General features: G+C 39.0%; 1 protein-coding gene across 6 annotated transcripts in view; it reads left to right on the top strand.

The window, feature by feature from the left end:
• The window catches only part of LOC127977239 (ELKS/Rab6-interacting/CAST family member 1), a 175,023-nt gene that overhangs the window by 143,644 nt on the left and 8,405 nt on the right, over positions 1–22,974 (top strand). For 5 of the 6 annotated variants that reach the window (XR_008158160.1, XM_052581998.1, XM_052582014.1 and 2 more), the window contains one exon: positions 8,089–8,274. Coding sequence is in view for 4 of the 6 variants with exons in the window: in XM_052581998.1 (XP_052437958.1) it covers positions 8,089–8,274 (186 nt within the window). In the remaining 2 variants the exon portion in view is untranslated. Of the gene's footprint in view, positions 1–8,088; positions 8,275–22,974 lie in introns of those variants that run through there. The other variant, XM_052582031.1, reaches the window with a different exon arrangement.

Here is a 22,974-nt window from a genome sequence, read left to right as displayed (position 1 = left end):
GAAAATCCTCATGACTTTAGAGAGTCTAACTGTTAACTGATAATGCAGTCATTCGTTTCAAAGACTGAAAAGAATGAATATTGCAGTGAGCGCCAAGTTGTAAAAGGCAAGTACCATGCATGTTAGCCAAACTCATTGGAAAACAATGCATCTGGAACTGGTGTTGTATTAGTTATGCAGTATATCCCCGGGATTCATCACTGAAAATGTGTTGATTTGTTCACTTCCAGATTCTTATTTTTTTGCTAGGGCTGCTTAGACGTGTATGCAAGATGTCTAATGTCCGCCCATTGAATGTTAGCTTCATACTGCTAAAAAAATCCTTGCGACATTTGAATATGCCTTAATGCTTTCCAGAGCTGTGGCTGGGGGGCCTGGAACAAGTTGAGCGCTCCTGGCCCCCCTGTGGATGCCACTGGTCTGATTTAAAGCTGATAGGATAGAGCTGACTCAGATTCAGCACCCTGCCTAAGCTGTCCAACAACCACCTTAAATCTCCCAGTTCATTTAGCACTTAACCAGCCGTGGACAGAATGAGTGCTGGAGACCGGACGGGAGGAAACTGCAGCACTTCTGCCTCTCTTTTATTTCTTCCTCCGTTGCAGCTTCCTCTTTGTCTCTCCCCCACCTAACCCTGGGTTCAGTCTGTTTCCGTTTACCCAGCTCTCCAATTAAGCCTAAAACTGAGGGCCTAGAACTACCTCTATTATCAGTCAATAAAAAAGGAAACCTGCCATGTGTGGTTCACACTTAAAAGAGGCATTGCAGGTGAACATGTTACACATATGTGCAGAGCTTTTTTTTTTTTTACCACATCAGCACACAAGTACACATTTGAAATTAGAGCTAGGTGAAACAATGGTGTATACTACATAAACATAAAATATATAGATAACTTATATCAAAAGCATAGAGATACCACATATCCACATAGTGATTTCTTTTTTTTAAATGCAGATTTTATAAGTTTTAATGTGTCACATACTTTTCAAGTGTTTTATAATTAAAGAAGATATTACACTTAAATTATGAAATTACATACATTGGTTGATTGTTCATGGTATTTTTTTATATTTAAAATTTTATGATTATGTATTTATTTATTATAAATTCCTAAATAATATTATATTGCAAATTAAATAGATATAAATATTTATATTATTTACAGGGTCATTATAGTTAATTAAACTTAAAGTAAAACTAAAAATGTGAAGAAAGCCTTCTTCATTACTTGAAAATGTTTACTGAAAAAAACTTTTTAAAGTCAAAACAACAAAATTAATAAAATTGAATTTAAATGTAAAAAAGAATAATTAATTTATTATATATCTTTGTGTGTGTTCTCTAGGCCTATGTGAACATGTCAATTTCTCTTTGAACCACTGAGACACACTTCCTCCTCACCTAAATTATTCCCGTCTCTGAGGACCAGGTGTGATAGCAGAGGATTGTGTATTTCTTACCTCTGAGACAGAGGGAGTCTGTTAGAGCCATCTCTACCAACTCTGCACCCTTGAACCCACCTCAAACCCCATTTTCAGCTTCTCTGCTTCCTCTGCCCCGTCTTTACATGCATAGCGGCATAAGTCTTCTGGTGTTGAGTGGTAAACAGGGGAAAACCTTTGACCTCAGGATGTGGTTCTCCTTAGATCTCTCCATCCACAGCTGTTCTCAAAACTCCTTCTCTCATGGAGCACTGACATAGAGACAAGAGAGTGACACCAAAAGTTGGAGCTGTTTGGATCTTTCTGCAACAAAATTGCTTAAAGTCACTTATAATAGCTGGAGAAAGCTACAGTATCTGTTGGCATTCCCATTCATCATATCTGCAGTTTCTCAGCTATTCCAGACAAACTTTGATTCCTTAGGATGCTCAGAGGCATAAAAATATAGCAAAGGAGACAGAAGTTGGTCAAACAACAAAAATACTGCAAACAGCAGACAGCTTTTTGAGACCTCAGATAAAAGATGCCATTAAAGAAACAGACTCAAGTCGAAGGTCTTCCTTGGATCGTAAGTTTAAAGTCAAATGTGACACATTTATGGTTAAGATTGAAGTCTTCCGTCCATGTTTTCTGAGCTCCCTGTAGTTATGCTCAGATCTGGCTTTAAGTCATTAACTTGTCTGGTTGGCCCTCACAGTGGGATAGATGTTCTGGAGCTTTGCTACATGTTCACCCCTTCCTCTGCTTTCTCTTCAGCACACCCGGTTAATGATGCCCCTCAACCTCCGTTTGAAGAGGTCAGGACCTCCTTTCACCCTAACACCCCTCAGCTTCAGGGTGACGACCCCAATGGCCACTCCTCCGACTTCCTGGAGTTAAACTACAGCCCACACGACAGCTTTACTTCCCTTTTCCAGAGGCTAATTTCTTTTTGGCAGCTTCAAGTCTTTTTTGCTCATTACGGCTTTGGATACACACACACGCACAAACACACAATGAATGGAATGCTGTCCCTAGACGCCAGCCTTCATGGTCTGTTTAAATGGCGCTATGATGGTGACACTGGGAGTTGCTTGGTGAAAAAACTCTCTCCATCCTTCTCCAGAGTCAACAGTACTTTGCCTTGGCTTTTTGTCCTGCTTTCCCCCACCCAGTGCTATTAAAGATCTGCTTATTCTATTAGGCAGAGACTGGGAGAGCTTTGGCATGTAAGTTAACAGTCATAACCGCCCCCCCCCCCCCCCACCACCAGTATAAATCTAATGGCATTTATATAAAAACCTGCGTAAATAGGTGACGAAGCTCTGAGTTCATAAAAAGCTACAGCAATGGAGCCCTGACATGCATAAATCTTGCATCTCTTAAAACATGAGTGCTGTTTTGTAGCAAACGAGAGAGAAAAAGGCATTGTAGGACAACTTTGTTTAAAAAAAAAAAAACATTTATTAAGATATTTATTTTAATGTTTTAATATTTTTGCTATAGAATATATATGCATTAGTATTAATAAAGATTAAAATATATATGCATTTTACTAACCTTTTTGGTACTTTTTCTTTTTTTGTTTTGAATCTTTTTTGTTTTGAATTCTTTTTTACTTAATCATTTTCTAGATATGTGAAGTGATATGTTTTTATCATAATAAAAATGTAAAACACATATGCATTTTTGTTACTTAATTTAGAATCAAATTTTTTCCTAATTTATAATTTAATATTTTACTAGATCGGATTATTTTATTGGATTATACCATAATAATTATTTTTATTCTATAATGCTTGAGCAAATGATAGAATTAGAAGATTGGTTTGTGTCCGTGTGTGTGTGTGTGTGTGTATGAGGGGGTCTACCGAGATATATTAAGAGTTGTGGATGGAAGCATTGTGGCCAGTTGCTTATGAAATGACAGTATAGAAAGACAGACTGACTCACCTGCTCTTAATCTGCCATCCGGATCTGCTCTGTGCTCGGATTACATATGTTTCTGTGCGTGAGCTTTGGGGAGGTGTGTGTGTCTCTTCACCCCCTTACCCTTTATTTGACAGTCATTATTCTCTCATGTCAGTGTATTTTTGCATGCTGCGGAGGTGATTTGTCTCTTTCTTGAAAAGCACTTTACGACGGCAGGCCCTCAAGCCTTGTCAGCATCTCGCAGGTTTGAAGCTTTGCAGTCCCTCCTTATCTTTATCCCCTTAACACTCATGGACACATAGCACAGCGAGTCTGAAAGAGGATAGCCCAATAAAACTCTCAGCCACGGGGAAGGACGTGTGCCGGAGCCCGGCTACTGTGAGAGAGGCCTGCGATCCGCACTTTGTCCCCCACCTGGGGCAAGCTGTTCTGAGCTGGGCTTCAAGGCCACGTCGGGGGCTTCCTGTTCTGCCGAGCCTCTGGAGTCTTTGAGGAAACAGCCAGTGGCTCGTCTCTGATGGACCGCCTGACTGACAGCATTGATCCAGGCTCCTGCCTCTCAGTGTGGGTATCGAATGGCAACCGATGAGCTGATAGGTGATAAATGAGAGAGGGAAAATGTAAAGGAGGCCAGTCATTGTTGAGGGGGTCTGACTTTTCTTTCTCCCTGGTCTTTTTGAGAAAGAGGGTTCTCAAGTTATGACAGTGACAGGTAGGAATAGGTATGCAACACACTGCAGCATCTGGTGAAGACAGGTTCTTTTAGAGGGAACATAATGAAAGGGCAGATGGACAGATTCCTCTGTAAAGCCTTTTGCGAATGTTAGTCTTTAGGCGGGAGCTACAGTGTGGGGTCCAGAAGGTGATCAATGTGGCAAAGAGCAAGAGAACAGACAAGGGTCTTTGTGGTCAATACCCCGAGTCTATTGATATTTTTGTCCTTGGATGGTCAGTAGAGGGTCCCAGGGGTCCTGACTCTGACCTTTCTCAGTCACTGTCACATCAACGGTCATTCAGTGGTGATTGAGCTTTTTTTGTGTAAGGGCACACTTAGCAGTATTTTTAGTAGTTTGTATTTTCAGTGACATCGTGAGAACCTTTGGGTAGGTGAAATGAACAATTTCTTATGACATAGATATTTTATATCACAAGGAAAGTATATACAATAATACGGTTGTTATTGCTGGAAAAAAACTTAACCCCAAAAAATAAATTATGTAGTGATACCACTAATTATTCTAAAATTAGATTTTATGTAGCACATTTAAAGCGATTGAAAAATACCCAATATATGCATTTACATGTCTGTGAGAAAGAAAAATAAAAAACGTGGATTGCAGAAGGTGTTTATGTTCAATAATATGGAAATAGAACAAACAATGAGCCTATGTTAATATCTGATATAAAAACAACAATATAAAGATTTTAGATTTCCTGTACTTTAATTTGGGGGCTTTTTAGGAAATGTTAATATATGTGATTAAAATCCATTTAATTAATTAATTGATGTATCATGTAATTAATTAGATTGAAAAAAAAAATATATTGGCACACCTTGTCTTGGAGACATCTTGGAAAGATGGACGAGCTGTTAAATAGATCATTTTTCCAAGACGTCATGCAAGGCATGATGGGTAAACAGGAACCCAATTCTATCCCTCGTGTGTACAAAGCAAGACGAGACAAATGGTGCTTTGGGTGGAAAATTCCCCTGCTGTAAATCTGTCACCTGGGCATGATATTTGTTTCTGTTATTGTTGCATTATTTATGATCTCAGTCTACCACAGGGCTTTTTTTTAAGGTAATGGCAACACAGGCATAAGCCAAACAGTTATGACAGCACCCAGTTGACAGAAAACATCACCAGCCATGACAAGACTGATGTTAGCGCTACGTTAACTAGAGCTGGTCTAACTTTGGCCATCCTCAAAGCCTGGTCATGACCCTATCATACACATTTTTTTTTACTTTATTCCTAACCTGATTCCAGGTGATTCCAGGTGAGGTTTTTTTGGACCATTTCTGCCACCAAAGAGGTGTTGACTTAGTAATTAAAACCAGAGTGTGACAGATAGCGCTATGTTTGGGCATTTGTCTACAGCTGAAAACTGGAGTCCATTCATCCTTTCTAAGAGCAGATGGGGAGGAAGGGAAGGGAATAAACGTCAAATCCCATCACTTGTTGGACCTTTTTAAAGCTTATTAGTGCACAGCATGCTTTCAGTCAACCATGTATGTAGCAAGTCTCTGTGTAATGGTGTGTGTGTGCGCACATTTATGTGGTACCATCGCAAAGGCTGGGTTTATTTTAACTCAGCAGTTTTTTCGAGCATATCCACCCGGCCGTTTTGTCACAGTGGTTTGGAGGGCTTCTATCAGACCGCCTTTTTAAGGCCTCGTCCCTCTTTCTGTGGTTGCCAGTCAAAATGGAGGCCCCATCTATCCTCCACTTGGCTGAGAGACAAGACCTGATGGAGATGCGGAAGGACATGTCACCCCTTAAAGCTGTTTTAGATCTGGCTTTGATACAAAAGACTCCGCCATTGGTCTGCCCTGTGTTACGTAGATACATTTTTTGTCACAGCTGATTTAAAAGATGATTTCAACAGATGAATTCCTGCTTTATTATTCATCCACAATGAGGCAGGGGTTTGAGTTTTGGCACCCAAATGTGCCTTGGTAGGTTTTGGAGACCGGGCTGTGCTAGACCGTAGACTAACGAGAGCTTGATGTAGGTCTCTGTGCGTCTGCTGCTCCGGTTCTATGCAGAAACCCAGTTTGCGTCCCTCTAATTGGTTCCAGAGCCAGGAAGAACCAGCGGCCCACTTTAGCCTTTCTTTTTCTCTCATAAGCTCTTCAACCTTGGTCTTCCTCCACCTTCTTCCGTCTTGTTCTTTCACAGTTTCGTTTGATCGCACTCCGCGGCCAGGGTCCACTCTAGAGAGCCTTCATTGCTTCAGGCAAGCCAACGAAAACAGAATAACATTCTGTCCTGGAAAGATACAGATGAGGTTAATAAGAATTAATAAAGTGCGGGGACACAAATGTTCCTGCGAGCTCGGGCTGCTTCAGACGAAAGCAGACTCTTTTTTTACATCTCTCTCATTACTCACTCTTTCGTTTTAGCCTCTGTTTCCTCTCCCCGCTTCTCGACAATCAGGTAACTATTTGCTTTCTGCTACTGAGCGATGAGGAGCGTTCACAGAGCTCCCTAAGCCCTACTATGTTCTCAGCCCTCTTTGAGCGGGTATTTATAAGACAATATTTCAATAGATCTTCTTCCGTCTTGTGTTGTACTATAGTATTTCAAAAACAATACTCACCTCTCTCATCCCAGAATTTATGGGTTCACCACTGCAGCCAAAAACCAGCTAATGTAACATCTTGATTCAAGCTGTCCTCTTACATAGCTGTGCATTATTGTGCATAATGTGTGCAAGTTTGATCATTTTGTGTAGATGACACTTAAATATCTGTTATCTGAGTCTGTTTTCCTTCCGCAATGTTGGCGTAGTATTAAAAATTATTAAAATGTTACTTTAATAGTACTTTAAAATAATTTGAATTTAATATAATATGATAATTCTAAAAAGGCATTTTATTATATTATATTATATTATATTATATTATATTATATTATATTATATTATATTATATTATATTATATTATATTATATTATATTATATTATATTATATTATATTATATTATATTATTGGCTTTTTATCAGTAAGGCTCGTGCTCCATACAGTAATTCTTATTCTTAATCTATGTAACTGTACTGAATGTCATTATATATTTATGCATTTTAGCAGAAGCTTTTATCCAAAGCGACTTGCATTGCATTCAGGCTAACATTTTTTTTTCTAACATGTGTTCCCTGGGATTCGAACCCCCAATTTTGCACTTGCTAACGCAATTCGTACAACCACTTGAGCTACAGGAACACTATATTCTATTCTATATATATTCTATTCTATTTTATACTTTATTCTATTTATTATATTATTATATATTAACAAACAGCCTTTCAGTTCCAGTTCAAGCCTTTAAGACCTAGGCAACGACATTCAAAATAAAGAATAGAACAAACTCTTATTCACATCAACACAAGCATGTTGCTATTTATCTCATTTTTAGATGGATGTGAAAACAAATGTAATGGCTTAATCATGCATTGTACCCGAATCCTTTGTTGAAGCCTGTAGGATACACACATGGCACGAGACATATGGTTTCTGGATTCCCCCTTCACAAGTGTATGTATTATATTGATGGATATGGAAAAGCCGTGTGAGTGTCTGCTGTGTGTATAGAGATGTTTTGTAAAGACCGGGCATCTGTCGGCAGCGATCCAGGTAACTGAGATTGTTTGTCTGTGTTCCTGGAATGGTAATATTTCTCCTGACACATTTTTATTTTACCACTGTTCTCACTGTGATTCATGTGTTTCAGCTGTGGTCTATCATCCATAATCATCCACAACCTTTCACTGAATATTGTTCTTTTTTCCTCTTCATTTTTGAATGCAATCATATGTGACCAAGCAAAATTTGAACTCTTGTGTTCTGGCTTGCTAAAAGTGTTGTCATTAAAGCATGCGTCTGCATACCCGCCGCCGTTTTATCTCCCTGGCTCGTGTACAAATATCTAATTCTTGAACAGTAGAGGAAAACTGAGATTAAAATGACTCTTTATCTCTAACCCATTTCCTCATTCCTGTTTTGGACAGATTATCCCCCCACTCATAGACCTCAATCAGAACCGCAGTAAACTGAAACTGTACATCAGCCATCTCACAGCCCTGTGCCACGAGAGAGACCCCCACATCCTGCAGGACCTGGCCCCACCCTCTGCATACCACCGCAGCCAACAGGACGCCTGGGAGGAGGAGCTCCAGAAGATGAGCCCCGAACAGGTAAGAAAGGCTGATACTCTTTTTCAATTAATGTATCACTTTTTATTGTATGTATCCATTGATTATGGTGACCTGTCTAGTGTTGCTCCATTAGCAATTGTGTTTTTCAGTGGATTCCCATTAGAAAAGGATTACACTTTACAGTGAGGTTCAGTGCATTAACATGAATTAATGCATTAGCTTGCACGAACAGCATTCATTAACTAGGGTAATATATTTTTTTTTAAACAATTCTTTTCTTCTAAAGTTGTTCATATTAGTTAATAGATCAGATATTTTCAACATCAAGAAGATCAAGGACTATTGCAATGCACTCTTGTCAGGTCTTCCAGCCAGTTCTATCAAACCTTTAGTAATAATCCAGAACTCAGCAGCAAGATTAATTTTTAATGAGCTGAAAAGAGTACACGTCACACCTCTGCATATCAATTTGCACTGGCTACCAATAGCTGCTTTCATAAAATTCAAGGCATTGATGTTTGACTACAAAAAACTCCACCCCTTTACCTAAATTGATTACTTCAGACTTGTGGGCCCTCTAGAAGTTTGCGTTCTACAATTGAAGACTTTTAAATTAAATTTTCCCTCCTGGTTCCATATATAAATATAAATATATATATATATATATATATATATATATATATATATATATATATATATATATATATATATATATATATATATATTGCATTGAGTAATGGTACTAAATTGAACTTTATTGCAAACGTTACCATTAAAAGAAAAAATGATAGCTAACATTTTATACATCTTGCCTTTTCTTCACGATTCCACAACTTTGTGTATTTATGTGTATATGTGCACTCATGGTACTGCTAGGTTTCTCAGGTAGTTGAATTTGTCACCCATTAAGTATTGGAGCCATCTGGCCTGGAGCGCACAGCCCTTAGCTGACGCTAACCATCACTGTCTATAAATCTGCTGTTGGCTTTAAGAATCAGTCCAGCTCTGTGTAAATGCCATTAGTCCTCTTTATAGAGTGGAATGTGTTCCTACAGAAAATAAATTGTCCAATATATTGTGTTTTATTAGCTTCGTTTACTGTTACTTTAACAAAAGAAAACCAAAATGCTACCCAAGGCTCACTTAGAAGGCAGAGGAGAGCCAAGAGTGGAGGAAGGGGGGGTGAGAAAGACGTAAAAAAAAAAAAAAGAGCAACTGGAATGGCGCGATAAAGAAAAGGAGTATCAGCATTTGGACGGAGAAAGAGAGAAGTGTTTGAGGAGGTAGTGGCTGGATTTAGTCTCACCATGATGAACGATCCCTTCGCTGTAATAAATGTATGCATGGATCCGTTTTCTGCACTTCACTTTGAACCCATTGCCATACCTACCGTAACAGTAAATTGTCTGCAAACGGACACTGGGTTTAGTCCCTGAGTCGGTGTGTCCTGGTTCTGCATCCATCCCCTAAGCTTTTTGTAACATCATAAAAATAAATTGTCTGGAAGTCTACATATACATTATACACACTTTAAATCGGCCCCATTCCCCAAAAGGAGAGGAGAGTGATCTGCTGTGATGGTGCCAAGGCTCATACAATGCTTATGTGTTTCACTGCACAGGGAACTATCTGCTTGGCAGGTTTTTGGCTTGCTCCGACATTATTGAAATGCATTTTTTTATGTGGGCTGCCTGATGACAAGCCTTTGGCCAGTGAACAAATAATGTTTAAGATTTTTAGTTTGCTGCAAGTAAACTTTGTTTCCAAAAATTGGCACTTTCCAAGGCACTCCGTACCCCCCCACCCCCATACTTGTTTAATATGAAGTAGAGAGATGTCTGTACTTTTATTTTCCTTTGAGAGAAACCGCTTTCATCAGACTATGAACGGACTGAAAGGTTGCACAGCCTTTTCAAACTGAGTGTTGCCACTGGTCAATTGAGGCTAATGCGCTATGTAAACATGAGGTCTGATATTTGGTTTTCGAATTTAATTCTTTCACATGATGTGCTTAAAAAGGGCTAGAATTTTCGCAGTTTCCAGCACTTCACTAGTGGTTATCCTGAAAAGTGCTCTGGTCCTCCAAACTGTTATTCCTCCTGGACCTTCTCTAAGGTCAACAATTCTGTGTTTATCTTGTCCAAACTATCACTGACAGTGTTTAGAAAGCACCACTCTCATGGGGGGTGATAAGAACTCCTGAACCTTCGTGCCAGGTTTTTGACTCTCATGAGTTCTCAGATATTTTGGTGAGTGCAGAGCAAATGAATTATGTAGGATTGTTCAAGAGCATGCAGGTTTGTGCAGGGTTTTGTTTTGGCTTGGCCAACATGGCAATTTCATGTCGGACACATTAAGGCAGAGATAATGAATATTTCATGTTTCGCCGGTTAGGCTCTACATCTCAAACGGTTACACACATATCTTGATTTTTCCTCTCTAAATCCAATAGCTTGAGGATATTTGGCATTTTGTATCCATATGGTATCCACATGTACGGAATCCTGCTCATTCTTCAGTTACATGTCCTGCATGTAAGACACAATCCGCTTGAAGACACTTTTGGTCTTTCTCTGATGGTGGAATCACTTGCAGATGGTGGACTGGACGAGCTGCCGGCGTTCACAAGCCCATTTGATTGATGTCTTCTTTGACCTCTCTTCTTTTCGTTGTGTTGGGAATGTAGCACATTACATTAGCGTTCTCTCCACACTGCAGTTCGCCCATTTAGATCCCTTCAACATGGAAGATGCCAGAACGGGCCCGCTTGGCCATGACATGCTCAAATTGATGAGAAAAGTCTGGGCTCATTATTGGCTTAATTTAGCATATTCTGTTCAGTCCATTATTGTTAGTAACGTCCACATGAATTTACTTGTGGTGTCTCTTGATGGCACGTATGCCTCTCAGTAGACCCTTAAGTGGCTCGATTTGGGAGGGGGCTCTTTGCTGAACATAATTTTTAGAAACCAAGTTATTAGTTACTAATTGAATGGCCCGTTGTGGCACAGTTGCCATCGAGCCCGTAGAGGATTGAGGTTGGTGTCCTCTGTGCCCAGTCCTCTACTAATGACAAGCCTCTTGCATTCAAAATGTTCTTAAGTATTTACGAGGGGCCGTACACTGTTTGAGCCCTTGCCCTTTCTTTGAAGCTAAACATTGATCTTTTAATTAAGTTTTTATGGGCTTTCTTTTTACTGGCCTGGCACTCTAAGCTGGCACTGAGCTGGGTAATGTAGGACTTGAGGTTTTTTACCCTGATTTCCTTTGTCTCTCTCACAGTTTATTGCATATAAAGACAGTGTGTCCTTTTTGCTTCACTTCTCTTAAAGGCATAGCTCACCCAAAAATGACATTCTTGTCGTCATTTACTCACCCTTATGTTGTTTCCAAACCTTTTGAACTTTCTGCTGTGGAACGCAAAATAAGTTATTTCCTCTTTTTTTCATCTCTGTACCCAGCCTTTTTTGGTCTCTTCTCTAAAGCTCTTGTCCCTTTAATGGTGACTGGCGGAGTTACTAAGAAAGGAAAATTGAAGATTGCACAACCAAGTTATACATAAGCCCGCAATGCATCAGCAGCATAGACTAATCAGGATGTAGACAATGCAAACACACAAGAGGACCATAATCCACACAAAAACACATGTTTGTGAACTCATCCCCATATAGTACTTAAACTCCGCCAGACCGCCCTATTAGGCCTCGTTGCCAGCTCATCCTCTGTTGTGGTCAATGCTTCTTTTATTACTCGTCCTCCTTGCCTGTTCTTTTTCTCTGTTTATGGCGTAAAGTTGTTTTATTTGGTTTGAGCTGTTCACAGGATGTTACAGCATCTCTGTTTAAATGGCTGGAATGCAGGAAGGTGATTAAGCCGGCGCTGAAAGAACCACTCAGTCATACAACCCACAGAGCCAACAAAGACAATAGACTCACCAAAAACGCACCCCATTTAGATGAAGAATTGGCGTTTTCAGGAACAAAAACACAATTATTGTGCATTATACATCTAATAGGGCCTTTAGAGTTCAGCTTTAGGGTTATTAAGTTGTGAATAATAAATACACCATTACAAAAGAGAGAAGAGTGGATATTGGTATCCATTGGATACCATGGTGCATATGCTTTTTTATTATTTTTTGGGCATAATACAATATAACAACTTAACTTTTTCTTATAACATAATAAATGCATATTTAAATGCAATAAAGCAATACATATATAAATAAAGTTAAATTTTTTACACTGATTAAATGCATATGCACAAGAACTATAAAGACCAGTAGGTATCACTTTACAATAAGATCTCATTAGGTAACCTAAGTTAATGCATTAACATTCCAATTATGGACCAATAACTACATTTGCTATAGAAGTTATTAATCTTTGTTAAAAAATACAAGTCTTAGTTCATGTTAGCTCATTAAATAACACAGTTCCAACCTTCGATTTTAACGTGTTATTAAATATTGGAATACTAATGAATTCAGAAGAATTTTTCATTGGCAGTTTATGTTAGCTAATTAATTAATGAATCCCTAATGTAAAGTGTGAATGAACAATAAAGAATCAAAACACTTTCAAACAATATCTGGGTCATGGTGTAGTCCAGATTAAAATGTAAAAAATAAAAAAAACGTTTGAAAATGAATAGTCTATTAAGTCTAAATATTTGAGTATCTGGCACTGTGATGAACAACATAGCAAATCCACAAATCTTAATGGCTATTTAAATAGGTTTCAGAAAGTGGTACAGCTGCTTTATTTATAGGGTTTCCAGGGTAATGGCTGCAGTTTTCTGCAGTTTAGAGTGAATGTGCTTTCATTCAGCCCATCTCTCACGTGTTCCCCCATGTGCTTCTCATGTGTGCTTGTTTAGGTCAGAGCGCACACAAGTCTTTCAAGCATTATACATGTTATGCATTTTTACCAGTTCATGGGAAAATTGTTCTTAAAATGCATCCCAAATTCTGAATAATTTGTAATGTATAATTATTTAGAAGTGCCCACGATAGCATATTCATTACCGTGATATATCGCAATACCGAATACCAAGCTTTCTGTGGTCTAAGAAAAGTTTCAATATGAAAAATAACTTTCATAGTGATTCATTGGGTTTATTGCAAAAAACCTATCATGGATTTATTGCATTTTGAAAATGCAATAAAAAAAAATAATCCTTGAAAATTTAAATCCGGACCTAAAGATGCTATGTGAAAGTTTGAAACAGAAAATAGTGGTTTTCATCTTGGCACTTTCTTGGTAAAGAAAACACATTTTTACTCAAATGAATCAATATGGATTTTATTGCGTTTTGAAAACAAACTCTTCATATGAGCATATACATAACATAAATGTATAAACCCAATGCTGGTAATGCCATGCTACTTTTTTGGTGCTTTCAATACCTCACTATGAATAATTCCTTGAGAGGAAGCTCTGTCTATGATGAGCAGTCAGTGTTTGATGATAGTCAGTTATGTTCTGTGGCCAGTTTCACCTCCTCTCTTATAATGTAAAAGTTTGCTGTTTACTTTAGAGACTGCTGATCTCAGATCAGTATGTAAAGTTTACAATCTTGGAGGAGAGAAACGAAGTGCTTGACCACCCTTGGCCAAAGTGGTCTGGCTGTGATCTGGCAGCACAAAGGCAGCTGTATAAATAGGGGAGAGTCTTGCATTTTACGGGTCACTCTGAATAAAACATGAACTAGAGAAGATTGATTATTAATGACCTCAGGGCTGGAACAGAAATAATCTGTTAGGCCTTGAGTCCTCCATTCTTTATCCTTCCCTCTTTCCGCACTCGTCCTCAGCTCACCTCCATCCATCTTTCGCTCACTTCTCTCTGTTTTCTTTCTGATTGTCACTCCGATAGATGTCTATTTTAGCCATCTGTTTTCAGATGTTCCCCTTTCGAATAGATCAAGAGTTCGGTAAGGATTCATGCAGATTTTGTGATGATTCACAGGCTCACACCTGTCGGAGCTCCAGTAGTGGTCCGTGAGGGAGTTTTCCAGGGAGACTGATATTCACATCGAACCAATACTAGATTGTAGTAGGTTTTTGATAATTATGTGGTCTTTTTGGACTATTTCTAATGTTTTATCCTCAACTTTTCATTTGGCCCTGTCATTCTTTTTTTTATGAGATCCTTCAATAATATAGACTCCGTTTAGTCAGTTTTTTGGTCAAGTTTGATAATCTTTCTTCACCTGTTGCATATGAGAGTGATAATAAAAACTAATTAGCTTGAAAGTTTTCCTCTGATACAGAAGAAAGCGAATTTAGTTTCTTCTGCTTTTTACCTTTTTCGGTTACATTTGGGAACATACTGTCAGGCGTCAATTGCATAAAAAAACTCATATTTGTCTGTAACTGAAATGGTACTCTATGCATATTGCATAATGGCAATTTTCCACTGCGTGGTACGACTCGGCTCGGCATGGTTCAGTACGGTTCTGATTGGTTTGCATTTCCACTGCTTTTTAGTACTGCTTTAGAGTTGACAGGATTATTCACATGTCGTTATCGTTGTGCCGCCATCTATTCTTCCTCAGCGGGCAACAAAATTTTTTGGTTGTTAGAAAAGGTGTGCTTGTTCAAAAGAGTTGCGTCCGATCCTTCGCTGGCTGTCCTGATTTAAATCTAGTGGTTCTGTTGTGTAACCTTACCCGTACCCTAACACTAAATATTTAAAAACACTATGGTTTACACTCTGTAATGTATACACTATAATTTAATAACTGTTTGATATAATCTTTAGCAAATCTCAAAAGAATATACATTTTTCATACTGTACAATGTAATGTTGTGATGACTAAATTCACTTGTAGCATTTATAACTTAATTGATTTATTTATTAACATTTTGGACCCAGTGTCTCATTTACTATGTATTACTACTATGTACTTACATTTCAATTAATTATTTGATACAGTGCATTTATTGTGTCCATATGTGTTTTACATTGTACCTATATTAAAAAAAATATTTAAAAAAATCCCCTTTTCTTTCCATTAATTTGAACTGATATTTGAGGAGGCTCTGGCTCCTGTACTTCTTCTGATGGGCTGCCACCTGTCAGGAAGGACTGTTGGTTAAAAGCAGCCAAAGCTGGTTCTGGATCAGCCCCCTGATGTGCCATGTTGGTGACTGCAGTGCGTCTGTGCCCGGTGAGGCGGGCTGCCGTCTGACAGGCCCATGAATCCAGGGCTGCGTAAGTGCAGTGTAATTTAAACAGGCAGGAAATGGGAGTAAACATAGTGGAACAAGCCCACAACCTACACAGCCACGATTAATGAAAACACATGGAGCCGGTGCATATATCTGTTCTAAGTGGGCTTTTACATTACGAGCCTCTCTGTCTCTTTATCATTTACTCACTTCATTGTTCAAGTAATGCCGTGTATCAGCAATAACAGTAGTCATCTATAAGTCACAGAGGTGTGTGGTTGCAGACAGTTTAAAGTAGTTGAGACATCTGAACTGCGGTTGTCTGAATGAACACTCACAGAGACCGGAGGTGAGACACAGAGGTGTCATAGACTGACCACTTATTGATTTTTGCATTACTGGTAGTATTGTTCATACGTAGGATTACAGATTTTAACAAACATCTAAGCAAGTATAAATCTTTGATTTATTGCTCATCCCACACAGACAAGGATAAAATCTGCAGCTTTTACCTTTACAGTTTTTACTTGAAAGACAATAAACTGATAAAAAGAATTCTGTTCATTTGAAGGTCATGTCTAAAAACAAAAACATCATAGAGAATAAAAAATAACACTTTGAATACCTTAGCAATCACATAGTAAAATCATAGCAAATTATGACTGCAGGTTAAACACTAGTGATTTTTCTAAAAAACATAAATAAATTCAAATCTACTTTTTAGACTCTAATCTGAACTGAAGTCTCAAGTACGTCCTGTTGCTTTGGTTCCTTTTGTTCTGAGTATTTCTAGATGCCACTCTCAAATGGTGTTTTTGTAATACATTGTTTCAACAAGTGCTAATCCTAAAGGGGTGCTGACCGGCTAAACCAACAAAACGTCTCATCCGAACCCTAAATCCAGAGCAAGGTAAAGTGTGGTTCAGTCTTCAAAGCGATGTGAGATGAGCCCTCTGTGTCCTGTGCTTGTCTGTTCCAGGCCTCACTTCTCCTTTATTTTCCCACCCAGTGAATATGTATGAAAGCACCTCAGACTCCAGAGCTGGAACGAGGGTTCGTCTCTCAACACATTTGACTCGGGGCGAGAGGAAGATTAATATATGAAATAAATACCCCAAATGATGAAACCATAAGCGCGATTGAGCTTTCTTAGCTGGAAGCCGCCAAGGCAAACAGCGAAATACTTTAGCAGGTTTATTGTGATTTTCGCACCCTGACGAATCAGGTTTTTGTGTTCCCGAGCTGGTTGCCGGTTTGGATTACAGTGAACGAGCCACAACTGCATAAACTACACCAGCTGACGTGCCATAAAACTGAACATTTCAGTCATAGCAATGTTCCGATTTTTCATGTATGTATTTGTTTGTTCTTTAGTCCTTTGAAATGAATGAAAAATGGTGCTTCAGTCTAAACACAAAATATTTCAGAGGTTTGTCACTCTATCGGCCAGCTGATGAATCAAGAGGGGAGCTGTGAGGCTGTAGCACTGCCTTTCTGATGGCTTTATTTGCAGTCACATGTGACACAACCCACACCATTCACAGTCATGGCATCTGTTTCAGATTGAACTTTTGCTTGGAAAAAAATACCCTGATGTATCCTACTCTTTCCTCTTTTTGCTCACAGCCTAAGCCAGTAGGCAGCCGTATTACGTGTCTTACAGCTCATTCAGGGCCTATCAGATTAATAAAAGGCATTAAGGATTGAGAAGGGTTTTATGAAACTCAGTGTTTGAAAGTGGGTTATTTTCCACAAATATTTAATAGTCTGTTGGGCTCTTTTAAAGGCAGAGTGCTTCCATATTAACCATAGGGATGGTTTGTTTAGGGTGAGCCCCATTCCATTAAGAGAATTGCCTTAGAAAATTGATTGGTTTGTTGCTATGCTGTTTTTTGTCTCTTACAGTGGTGAAATTTCACATAGCTCAGTCTCCTGTTCGTTAGCAAATGAGGATTCACAACAGTCTAGGCATGATCGTTAGGAGCAGCTAGGAAAGTTTGTGCTGCTCGGAGCCTGTGGAGGAATGTGGTTGTAATTTATCCCTATGCATCCTGAAGCCCCTGCGGCAGTTTGGTCTAAATCATTGGAGGGGGAAAAAACAAAAGCAAAAAATATCTAAGCAGTGCAAAAATCAAAAATGGGGCTTTCATCAACTTGTGGTGGGTTGTTAACACTACAGTTATTTCAGTCTGGGTTTCAAACTTGATTACGTCCCTGACTTGACCACATACTTCGTAATATGTGCCCCACTCCGCAAAAGTCCTGCAGCCTCATTCAAAGTTGCGGGCAGGGGTGCGACTCGTGTGTTCGCATTCCCCCCTGAAACTCAATTACACTTGACTGATGGGGTGCACAGATCCGGCCGCAGATGAGGCGGAGGGCGGTTCTAATCAGATGCGGTCGCTAGGCAGTCGCTTTTTATAAAACAGCCACGCCCCTCCGTTCCAATTGGCTCAAATCATGCAGTTCGCATAATTACACTGTGGCTAGTCATGCTGGGAGTGTTTAGTTCAGAAATAGAGGTGAAAATGGGAGCTAAAATGGAGTGTTAAGCTGCTAGGATGTTTTAAGCAAAGTAAGAGGATAAGCAAAGGAAAGACAAACAGAGAAAGGGTGAGAGAGATCCCAGTTTAAGTGGCTCTTATAAAGCTGCAGAGGCTTCCTGCTCTAATGAGGAGGAAGTGGGGAAAGAGCTCATCATGAGCTGAATATGATCCAAAGAAACCATTTTTAGAGATGTTTGTGTGTCTGCTAAGAAGCTTGGGAGAGCCGAGGCAAGGATAAGAGAGAATAGTGCTGGGTTTAGATAAAAAAAGATAAAACCGATTTCAAAGATTGGAGCTTGTAGCATAGCCACCCAACCATAGCAGATAGGATGGAGAGTACAGTAAATCCTCTTCTTATAACTCTCTATTAATAGTTTGCATTGAGAGACCTGCATCTACAGTGGGAAGATGACAAAGTGGATGGTTTGATACTTTCGCAGTTCGTACTGTCCAAGACCCATCCTGAGGCTATTTGACTGATGAGTAAAGCCATCCAACCAAGTTTTGTAACATTTGGGGTCAGGTTATCTGAAAAAGTTATTACCTCAAAAGAATGATTGATAAAACTCTCTATCTCTCTCTTGTAGTTGCACAGAAGTGTTGGACCATGATCGGCTGTAGAGAGAACACTATAGCAGGAATGTGTGTAGATTTTATCAGAATTTTCCTTCATCCAAAGGTAGCTGCTTTTGGATATCTAGTTTACCTTTGGATATTTTTTTGACTCCCAAGTGCCACAAACAAAGAGTGAGAGTAATTTGAGTGCCTTTCAATTCAAATTGATGCGGTTAAAGTTTGTCATTGGCAAATACAACATCTTGGGTTTGTTTCCTGGTATACTGATGCACATTTGAAGTTGTGTATAGCCAATCAGAATAAAGGAATATGTGCAGTATTTATGTGTCCATGGGCAGTGTGCCATCCGAGGCTGAGACTCCAGTTCATCTAGCTCATTCCTGTTGGAAAATGATTGGTGTGGAAGAGGGTAAAACCTCCATCTAAGAGGTGTGTCAGGTTGGCGGAGGTAACAGCACACAAGAACCAGCAGAACACCAGAGGGGACCAATTGAAGCTTGGACTGGAAAGAAGAACCTTCAAGAAGGGAGCTTTGAGTGACTTCATCCTACCTTATTAGAGGTGAAAGGGGGCCCAAAGATTTTTTTTTGGGGGGGGGGGGGGGTGAGAAGTAAATCAGCACCCCCTTCCCTCCTCGAAAATTATGAGGACCTTTTAATACAGTTCTGTGCTAAAAGAGTCATTGTTTTCTCTCTAAATACTCTAGCAGTGTCACATTTAGGGAAAAGGCTAATGGTGTTATTTCGTCATGCAGATTTATTGAACAAAGTCTTGATTGCTTTAGCAGAAGACGGTCAATCCTCAACCCCAGATAACCCCTTTACTTCACACTTTTCTTTCGTCCTTTTTTTTTTTTTTTGATTAGAGCTTGTTAGCCAAGGCCTAGGATGCTCCTGATTGCCATCTTTGCCTCAGCTATAGGGTTGAGAACGAACTAGAAAACATTCCCCATTGTCCCACTAATTGGAGGATCTGGATGACTATATGTTTCAGAGATGAGGCTGTGTCATCCAGGGTGATGTGAGAGTGTATTTGCTTGAAAGGGTTTGAATGAAACCAGCCACTTGATCTCCATGTGCCACTCCAGGCGTAAATGTGTGGTCCAGCATTTGTTGAAACGCGTCCATTCTGAGTCACCGTCAGTGCCGTCAGCACAGTCCAGACTCTCCTGTCATTGACTGGCTGTGATGGTCCGCTGCTGTGTTTGTTCTGCTCTCATTAATGTAGCTGTTGTTTATCAAGACAGGCAGGGCAGGCTGAACATATGCACACAATAACACCTGATAATCATCTGCAATGATAACACTATAATAAGCTACATTCTGGCCTGTTCCCTCCTTTCTGTCTCTCATTTTCTCGTCTTTCCTCATGTTTTTGGGTCAAGGATGGCGTGGGGACAGATATGGATACTTTCCCTGTAAATAGTGCATTATCTGTTATCTTTATAGCTCTGTTTTTTAGGATTTCTGTTAAGTACACAGTCATAAATCAGGAAGTGACCGTCCTTTTGGCATACCGGAGAGCTTCGTTTCTTCATTGTGTGTCCCTCTGTGTTGCACCTGTTAAAGTTTTTTCAGGTATTAGTTACATGCAACTTTTTAAAGGAAATTATATATTTATTTAAGTCCTTTTGTTTAAACATTCAGATTTCTTTGCAGCAATGTTGGGATGATGCTTGGCACTCTTATGAATTTTACAGTTTTGCAGTCTGGATGTGTTGCTAGTTGACAAAAGCCTAGTCTGCAGATTTTGAGCTGTCGTAGTTGACAGATTTCATAAAAAATTTTTGCATAGGATATGATGGGCAGAAATATTTTTAAGCTTTAGAATGTGATTCCATCCAGTCAGAGGATATTTAACATGGTTGATATTTTGAGCTGAAAATTAGAACACATTGTTTTAATTTCTCATGCATCTCCTAGGAACAAGGCATATGTTTCTGCATTTGTTGCGTTCGGGACAATGTGAAAGTAGTGTGCGACCCTCAGTTGTTTACTGTATGATGCTCAGTTGATTTTCTGTAATCGTTTACATAGTTGGGAAGTGTATGAAATCAAGTATTTTGAAATAAGTTCAGATTTTTAAGCAGTGTAGTTTTAAGTTATGAATAAAGATATGTGTTACTTCTTAAATGTACACCATATAAGTAACACATTGCTTCTCTATTAATTTCATTTCTGAACTTTGACCAATAGAATTAAATCCTTTCTATCACTCCTCTTATGATTAATAATTGTATACAAAGCAATTTAAAGTTGCACAATGTCTATACATAGGTAAAGTTGTTACATGCAAACTATGAGGAATAAAAACTTGTAAACAGCATAAAATACCTCTCAGAAAAACAACCACAAGACAAGCATATGACTACTCTAGTAATAGCAAAAAATAAAATTTGATATTATTTTTCATTAAATACTTTAAAAAGTAGTGCGGCACACTTTGGGGGAAAATTGTTGTAGATGCCAATTCATAAAACAGTGCTGTGCTTCACTCTGAAATAGGGCTGCATGATTAATTACATGCGATTGTCATTTGTGTCTCTTTAGTAAAGCTGGTTCTGTGATTAGTACTAAATATCCATCACCTGCTTCCAAATGAAGAGGCACTTCGCTGACAAGCTACGCAATATCGCGTTCATAATTGCAGATGAATCGCATTTGGTTATGGACATGATATTGCGTAGTCAGCGAACTACGTATATTAAGTGCCACTCCATTTGAAAGCAGGTGATGGATATTTAGTACCAGCTTTACTAAAGAGACACGAATGACAATCGCATGTAATTAATCATGCTGCCCTACTCTGAAACATGCATCAAATTTATATTTTTTTTTTAATTAACTCGTACCATTTGAGATTAATTATCATACTAAGCCATCTCGCAATATTTAATTTTAATTTCGAATAATTATACAGCCATAATAGACTGAATTTGACTCTTTACTCTTGTCCTCTTTTTTTAGAGATGCTTTACAGCAGAATTTAATTATGTTTGCATTATTGACAAAATAATTGCCTGTTTAACACTTTAAATATGGTCCGACAAAATCTGTATTGTATAAAATGCTTTATAAATAAAGGTGACTTGACTTGAATTTGCTGACTCGCTGACTAGCTGAGTGTGCCACACTCTTTTTGGTTGCTGAAAGCACAAATCAGCCACAAATATAATTAATGACCCAGAATGTGATGTGTAAAATGTTGTACATGACAGGCGTTCCCACTGAGCTTTCTGCCTGAGCTACGGCATGATGTAACCTTAAACATTTTTTGCCAGCAGCTTAAAAGCAGCATTGTCTTCACAAACTTCCACATGCCCACTCAATTTTTCTAGCCCATCTACTACTAGTGGGCTGCACGTGTGGCAGCATTAGCCGGCCCCTGGCCATTTCTTCCCTCTCCTTCAGTTCTCCACTGTCTGCTCTTAATGGGGCTTACAGCAGCGGCGCTCTGCCAAGCTGTGCCCTCACGAAGGCCCATACATCAGCCCCTGATGAGGCCCTCCTCTCATGACTCAATACACTCCTCCTCTTTATTTTTTTTCCATTGATGTGCGATATTTTAGAATATGCAGCTTCTTCAGGAATGTATACATTGACTTACAAAACAAATATATTAGCCAGGCTGGTCAAAATTTGGTCATTTGAGACTTCATCTTTAGCCGTTTGCATCAACTTTGAGAAAATATTTTGCAAAATAGGTGCTCATTTGATTTAGGCAACATTTGCATTTAGTAATGTATATATCAGCATTATATTGGACACCAGCTACCCTGTATCTCATTATCCGCATCAACATTATTTGTTGAGTTTATACATCTACTTTCATCATTCAATGCATGTTTCTCATCTACATATTTGCCTTATAGTCTATTGTACAGAATTGGACTTCTCGTGTAGCCATTTTGTCTTTCTTACTGAGCATTTTGTCAGTGATTTGCATTATTATTATCATCTGAAATCCAGGATTTGACCCCAGCCCCTTTGCTCACTCCTAGCTCTGAGGCCATGAGATGGAAAGACTTTCTCGGGCATATCCGTCACCTCCCTTTTCAAATCTTCTCAGAGCCTGAGAGCACCTAGCATAGCATTAGCACTAGCTGTGTGGCTTGTGAAGGGGTGGGATTTCTCTTCCCAGCCTGTTTGCCCTACAGTTGTTCACACACCCGTCTGAAGGATCGCACCGCTTGCCCCCAGTGACCCACCGTGGCATGTTTTGTTTCATTAATTATGAAATGGTTGTATGTTACAATCCTACACAATAACACACATGAAAGGGAAACATATTTTATGATGTATGAATATTACTTCCAGTTATTGTTACAGATGTCTTTATCATTAACCTTGTTAAAGTTGGCCTTGATAGCCCAAGAGAGCCAAAAAAAATACTTTTGTGGGTTTTTGTGAAATATTCCACTTTCTATGGGCTTCGGTTCAGTGG

Source organism: Carassius gibelio, chromosome A4 (genome assembly GCF_023724105.1).
Source record: "Carassius gibelio isolate Cgi1373 ecotype wild population from Czech Republic chromosome A4, carGib1.2-hapl.c, whole genome shotgun sequence".
In the NCBI taxonomy this organism is placed as follows: Eukaryota; Metazoa; Chordata; class Actinopteri; order Cypriniformes; family Cyprinidae; genus Carassius; species Carassius gibelio.
The sequence above is the reverse complement of the archived record's forward strand: the minus strand, read 5'-3'. Positions and strand labels throughout refer to the sequence as shown.